This window comes from Coffea eugenioides, chromosome 9, assembly GCF_003713205.1.
Source record: "Coffea eugenioides isolate CCC68of chromosome 9, Ceug_1.0, whole genome shotgun sequence".
Taxonomy (NCBI): Eukaryota; Viridiplantae; Streptophyta; class Magnoliopsida; order Gentianales; family Rubiaceae; genus Coffea; species Coffea eugenioides.
In genome coordinates this window covers 13,287,159-13,294,614 of record NC_040043.1, presented here as the reverse complement: position 1 = coordinate 13,294,614, position 7,456 = coordinate 13,287,159, and the positions used below count along the sequence as shown (strand labels likewise).

At 34.1% G+C, this 7,456-nt stretch overlaps 1 protein-coding gene across 1 annotated transcript; it reads right to left on the bottom strand.

Moving 5' to 3' along the window:
* LOC113783813 (probable receptor-like protein kinase At1g30570) lies at positions 1 to 3,512 on the bottom strand. The gene is made up of 2 exons (XM_027330042.1): positions 3,133 to 3,512; positions 1 to 2,941 (listed from the first exon to the last, which is right to left on the bottom strand). Exon 2 carries the CDS (start codon positions 2,853 to 2,855, stop codon positions 264 to 266), a length of 2,592 nt encoding a protein of 863 aa, XP_027185843.1. The 5' UTR covers positions 2,856 to 2,941; positions 3,133 to 3,512; the 3' UTR covers positions 1 to 263.
* Between the last annotated feature and the right edge of the window lie 3,944 nt (positions 3,513 to 7,456).

The following is a 7,456-nucleotide window of genomic DNA, read 5'->3' as shown; positions in this document are numbered from 1 at the left end:
TGAAACTGCATATCATCATATTAATTGAGCACTTCATTTCCAAATGGAAATCACACACAAGAATAAAAGAATGAAAAGAGCCTTGGAGACTCGATATTTAACTAGAATAAGCTTGAAAACTAAACTTTCCCGCTCTATTTTAGACTCTCTTCTGGAAATGCAGATACAGAACAAGGATTACCGATGCCGAAAGAAATTAAAAGAATTGAGGCCTATAAGAGCGTAAAGTAAGTACTACATGACACTCATGCCTTTTTAGATCATCACCTCCCTTGCAGACTTGAAATCTGCGGAAACTCTTCAGATCCTCCAACAACTAACTGATCAGGTTGATCAGCTGTCACTGCTGCAGATTCACCGTTTTTACATGGTTTATCCAAACCACCTTCCTTATCCAGTTCTGTAGTATCATTATCATCAGGAAGCTCCAGAGGTTGACTACCAGTGAAGGACATTTCTGCTGCAATTGTACTCAGCCAAGCTTCCTGAATTTGTAAGACATACTCCAGGTGCCATAAAACTTCCCCCATGGTTGGCCTGCTTTTCCCTTCTTCTGCAAGACACTTTTCAGCGATCTCTCCAAATCGAGTTAAAGATTCTGGAGAATATTTCTCATTGAGTCGTGGGTCAATAATGGTTTCAAGTGATTTCTGGCGTTGCCATTTCATTGCCCATTCTGCAAGATTGATCTGATCTTTTGGCAACGTTGGGTTGATAACAGCTCGTGCACATATGACTTCAAACAATACCACCCCAAATGAGTAGACATCAGATTTCTCAGTCAACTGCTGCCTTCTGAAGTATTCAGGGTCTAGATATCCAAAGCTCCCTTTGACTGCAGTGCTCACATGTGTGTGCTCCAATGATGGACCAGTTTTGGACAGCCCAAAATCAGCCATCTTTGCTACAAAGTTCTCATCCAACAATATATTTGTAGTCTTGACATCCCTGTGGATAATTCCCCGTTCTGATCCTGTATGAAGGTAATGCAGGCCCCTGGCAGCACCAATGCACACTTCTATTCGTTGCTTCCATGTCAATGATGGAAGGTCAGTCCCAAAGACATGGCTCCTAAGTGTACCATTAGCCATAAACTCATATACCAAGATCATTTCATTTTGTTCTTCACAGAATCCTATCATTGCAACCAGATGCCTGTGCCTCAGTTTGGATAGCATCTCAATCTCTGTTTCAAATTCTGTGAGACCTTGTTGAGACTGTGGATTAGCTCGCTTAATCGCAGCCAGTGTGCAATCTTCAAGTTCTCCTTTGAACACCTTGCCAAATCCTCCAACACCAATCACTAAACTTTCGTCAAAATTGTTTGTGGCTGCTCTAATCTCTGCAAGGGTGAAACGCCTTCCGGATCTACTGGCTGCAAATCCACTGGGATTTTGACCTCGTAGTGATCCCTTTGCATTAGTAGTGCTGTCAAGAAGGAATATAGGTCGCCATCCGGGAGAGGTCTTTTTCGTATCACCCTGTTGAGTGCTTGGCTTTCTACATAACCAGAAAATAAGCACTACGATAGCTGCAAGAATGACAATAGAAGCAATGCCAGCACCAATTGCCACCCACAGTATCAAAGATCTTGAAGACTTCTTCTCTTCTGACTTCTGATAGCTCTGTACAAAAGCTAGATTACCATCCCGACTCAACTTGAAAACTTCTAAACCATTCAAGAGAGCATCAGTTCCAGCAGCAGCAGCGCTTGCATCAGGACCAAGCTGTATCCACAGGTTGTTCGATTGGGAAGGCATCACATCAAAGTAATCCTCATGGTATGCCTTGTTCATTCCACCAGCTCGGGTGAAGATGTCAAAATTGTCGGCTGCAGTTTTATTGTTTATATAGATTCTGAAATTTCTTTGATTTGATATATTATATACCAGCTCACAGAAATGTAATCGGACAAGGTAATCAAAATCAGGATCCACTTCCAATTTCCATGACATATTAAACCTTTTCTCCAAGACATCATTATTGGACATAGTTCTAGCCGATTCATATACGGGAATGGGAGCAAAATAGGTGTCATTAGGTAAAGCATAGACTATGTAGGATTTGTTTCTGATTTCTGACCCTGCATCTACATTGATCATGTAGCCAGAATCCAGCTCCCATAATCTCCAGAGCTCCGAATCCTGATCAGGATTGATTGTTGATCCCCCTACATTCAACCTATACATAGTTTCAATCCCCCTTTTGCTCAAATTAAGAGAACTATTAGCACCATTTCCACCCACTTTCTTTACAGAGTCAAGAAAGAGCTTATCTGCAACTGGAATAACTTCTATTGCATTCACAAAACCAAAAGAACCTTTGCTTGGAATAAAGTCAATTGCAATACCATTGCTTTCCACATTGAAGAAATACTCCTTCACCAAGGAAGTAAAACTAGAATTGCCTTTAGAAGCCTGCAAATTGCTATTCTTGTCTCCAATCTCACCAGGGACATTGAACTCAGAAACCAACTTTAAACCATTGGCCTCCACAGAAAAGTAAGATTGATTTGCATTGAAATTTTCAAATGCAAATGGATAGAAATGGAGCCGAAGAAAATAGCTGCCCTGTGCTCCTTGCAACGTGTAATTTAATCTGTCGGTAAAAATTCTAGCAGTTTTGTATAGTGATGCATAAACTGTATCTCCACTGACCATGGCAGTGGATGCTTCAATACCAGGTGCACTCATGGTGATATTGTTCCCTGGAGATGAGTCACCAATCCATTTTCTGCCATTCACATTAATACTGGAATTCGATCCACAATTAACTAAAAATGCATTCATCTGAGCATCTCCTATTCTAACAAGTACACATATCATCCCTATAACAAATAGGCCAAAGAATCCCATGCCTTGGACCCTGATGCTTCACCAATATTTCTTCCTTCGCCTTCCTAATTTACCTGTTCTTCTCTTTCTGTGTTCACCCTTTATCCCTTCAAAAAGGATGCAGAAAAAACCACTAACAGCTAGTCAAGAAAAGGAGCAAGAACAGATAAAAAGCTCAAATCTTGAATCACAGTAATGACTTGACATCCAAATACATCTCAGTAAAGATAACAAGTTTCTATCTTTCTCAACATCTTCAAGAACAGAAACAAAAATTAAGCAAAAGCATCTAAGTTACCTTCACTGAACCCTTCTGGGCATTTGCCAAATCTTGAGAAATGGGATGAAGAAACACAATCCCACAGGCAAGATGCTTCAAAAGATAAATATCTTCAACTGACAATAGCCAATCAATATGCAGATCTGGAAACAAAATTTTGTGCAGAAATTGCAAAAGGAAAAGAAAGTTCAAGAGAAAACAAGTATGGCACGAGTTTTCTTCAATAATTATGCTGAAACTGCAATGGAGATTAACTATAAGTAGCTACAGTGATTTCTGGCATAATGCATCCAAGTTTCTACTCCCCTTTGTAGAAAAAGAGAAACACGGCATTGGCTGGAGTGGTTTGAAACAGACTGGAAACATTCATGTCAATTGCAATGGTCTGTTTTGTGTGGAAAAAAGAGTCAAGAATCTTACATAAGCATATCTTTTAATCAAGTGGGTTATTACACTACTTAACTTTAATACTCATATATTTCTTGTAACTGCTGTAACATCAATTTTCTTTCCCAACAACCCAAAGTGCAAGAATTCTTTTTCTTTTCTTTCTTTTTCCAAAAAGCAAAAAATCTGCCATATAGTGGTATTTTTTATTTTTTGAAAACAAATTTGAGTGGACAAGTGGATTTCGACTTTGATTATTATCATAGTTAGGACAAGTGGATATTTATAAGTTACTCACCAACTAAGTGTTTATGGTGATATTAAAACTAATAGACGCAACCTATTTAAAAAAAAAATGTTCCTTTATACCAATTGAATTAACATGAATAAAATAAGTTTGGATTGACCATTTTTTTAAAAATAAAATTTTTAAATACAATACTACAGTAATACATAAATAAAAATAATTCAAAAAAATCTTATTCATACAATATATCAAATATCTCAAAAATTTTATAGTAAAAATTTTTTATATACACTGTTACAGTAAAATTTTTTAAAAATACTCAAAAAAAAGCAATTTTTTTTCCAATTTTATGGGCATGAAGCTGACAAGTGACAGGTGTTACAAGAAATTATGGGCATCTATTATTGAAGGGCAGGAGAAATGTTAGGGGGGAATCACATGGATGTGTCTGGAAGATAATCAACAGTTGAAATAATTTTGATGCAATTTGCCGAATAAATTTCAGAAGGACCTTGTGGGCTGTCTTGTTTTGTTGTCTGAGTCTTTTGACATTAACAAAGGCAAAATCTTGTCTTTTTACTTTCCGTACCAGAGTACTCCATCCATCGGTTGTCAACATTTATAGTAGTGTTTAATAAATAATTGTACAGCTCCAATTACTAGCACTGATTAATGTTTCTCCTAAATTGTAGGCATCCGGGATTAATTGTGTATTATTTATTCATTTCCTATTGAGATTATGGTTTCAAGTTTTATTTCAATTTTTTTTTCTATTGGATTGTGGTAGATTTGAAGCAATTTTGTTTACTTGATTATGTAGTACATAGCATTTTGTCGTGACTTGGGAGAAAATTTTTCTTAATTTTTTTTTACAAAAGGAGAATTATATAATAAAATTTGAAGGGCACTAATTAATAATTCAATTAAATTAGATTTAATTTATTATCTAATTAAATGCATGTAATAATTAATACCCACCTCTAATTCCTCTTGTCTAATGTGGCAATTTTCATTGAGTACCAAACTTACAACAACTTGGGAGAAGTTGTTGTACTGGGGTCTAGTTCTCATGATTATGCAAATTAATTCTCTTTTTGAACAACTATAGGAAACAATTTACTTATTCAAGTGATTTTTTTTTTCAAAGAAGTTGTCAAACTTAAGCTTGGTCAAATTTTTTGAATTTAAGAGCATCATATTGTACATTTTCTTCAAAATTTCAAAAATCTCCAAATTGTGATCATTTTCTCATCATTCGAAATTTGCATGTCTATATATTTTTAACAAAAAAAAGGTACATATAAGCTGGCTTTTCTGGCATAGTGGATTGTGAGTTGGTCCTACGACACAGAGCATTAACTGATTGGATATTGTCTTCTTTTTTTTTTTCTTTTGGGTAGAGGATTGGATATTGTCTTTGAAAGGGAAGATTACTATTTTTTGGGGGTATGTTTTACAGAAATGTATTTCTGAAAAATTTCAAATATGTTTTTGGTTCATTTTTTTCTCTTAAATATATTTATAAATAAACATGCTGTAGTAAAATTTTTTAAAAGAGCCCTTTAAATTTAGCCATCCAAACGAAGCAAAGTTTCATTATGGATCTTAAAAAAAATTTGCTCTCACCAACTATTTAAGCAAAGAAATAACACAGTTAAGCAAAGTTCCCATAACAAGCAAAATATTATTTTGCTTGCATCGCAATTGCAATTCCCAATCGGTTTTTTTTATCTTCCGAACAACATTTTTATCTCACATACATTACATCATAAAAAGTGTTACAGTAATTATTTCAAATATTATGTCACATAATCTACTATTCAAATACTCTATGATTAACAATTTCTACATGGCCAATTTTCTTTTACGTCAACATTCGATGTGTATACGAGTTAATTGACTAGAATGTATAGTGCTTCCTCAATTTTGTCATATTAGCTAACTAGGAGTTTTATGTCTCTCTACCATAATATTTTTTTTGCATTGCTTTAAATGGCTCTTTTGTCAAAGTTTTAGTTGCATGCTTCTAGATTTAATATTATTAATCAATTCGTCCAAGCATAATATTAAGAGTAAAGGGCACAAATATACCTGGCAATTGGGCGGGTTGGGTGGGTTTTGGGCGGGTTGATGTTGGGTTTTCATTTAAATGGGTTACACCCAATCCGCCCAACTTTAGATTGGGTTAATTTTGGATTGGGTCATATTGGGTTATCTTAAACCCATGACCCAAATATGACCCAATATATTAAATAATAGATTTTGATACATAAACTCTTTTAAATATATTTTCTTATACAAAAAAAAATTCACACACATAAATACATTTTCACATAGATAGATATATTTTCACACATTAAAACACTCACAGATACAAACACACACTCACTTTTTAAGTTCTTTTGAAATATTTGATTTTATTATCCTTTTAGAGTAATTATTTGACATGTTGCTCCCGAACCAATGAAAGAGTTTGACATAGATATACAAAGATCTCACTCGATCTCATTTAATGTGTCAAGTGGATCCCACCTAACATGTAAATTTCCAATGTAAATTTGTTGGATAGGAGTGTTTTTCAAAAATTAATTTTTCAAATACAATAACAACTTTTGAAAAGTATTCTAAACGGTAATCTAAAAATTAGTTTAATTTTTTTAAAAATTTTAAAAAATATGTCAAAATATATTTTAGAAACTTTTCTACTCTTAAATATTCTAAAATATTTTCTGAAAATATTCCAAAATATAATCTAAAAACTCTATTACAGCAAAGTTTTTTAAAAACACCCTCAAAAATAACTAATCCAAACGGAGCCAAAGCAATTGAAAATATGTTAGATATTACTAACATATGTAGATGTGGACGTCCAAGTCGAAATTTCATCTGCGTCCACATGCATGTTCTATTGCGTTCTCATTGCCTCTAGTCAACTTCTATTTCCTACTTTCTATGCAACTAGACATCTGCTTAGCATAAGCCATGCATTCTCATCAAGTTTGGTTGTACCTTCATCAATTATAATCACTTTCTATTATCACATTTAAGTAGAAACATTTGTACCTTTTGTCCATGAATGCTAGATAACCTATTTCGTCCGTGAATGCCGGATGGCCTATTCCGTCGGTTAATTAGATTAGATTTTAATTACAAAAAAAAGATTAAAAATTATGACATGTCTATTTGATAGATACAAATATGAAAGTTAAATGTCATTCCAACTTAATCAAAAAGCACTGAAGAAAAATATATTATCTTCATTGAGAATTTTTGAGGTAGTCTTGACATTTTTCACATTTTTTTGCTGATGATTCCCTTATTTTCTATAAAGCAAGTGCGTTTGATGCCACAAAATTGATGAGAATTTTAAAATCTTGAAGTGGCCGCAAAATTGGTGCATTTTGCGTTTAATTTGTTTTTTAATTTAAGTTGGGTAATGGGTACCCAACACAAATACCCAAACCGCCCAAAATATGTATGGGTTTTTATTACCCAACCCAAAATTGACCCAATACCCAACTTACCGAACCCAATCTCTCAAATAACTTATTGGGTTTTGGGCATAATTGCTAGGTCTAGGCACAAATAACTTATTATTATCCAAAATGTTTACTTAACTAACAAAAAAAGCACATATTTAGTCACTTAACTTAAAAAACGCATAATTTTTATCACTTATTTTATGAAAACATATACCTATTGATCTCA

Coding starts and splice junctions, on each gene's coding strand:
- LOC113783813 (XM_027330042.1), bottom strand. CDS start 2,855: ATGGGATTCTTTGGCCTATTTGTTATAGGGATGATATGTGTACTTGTT.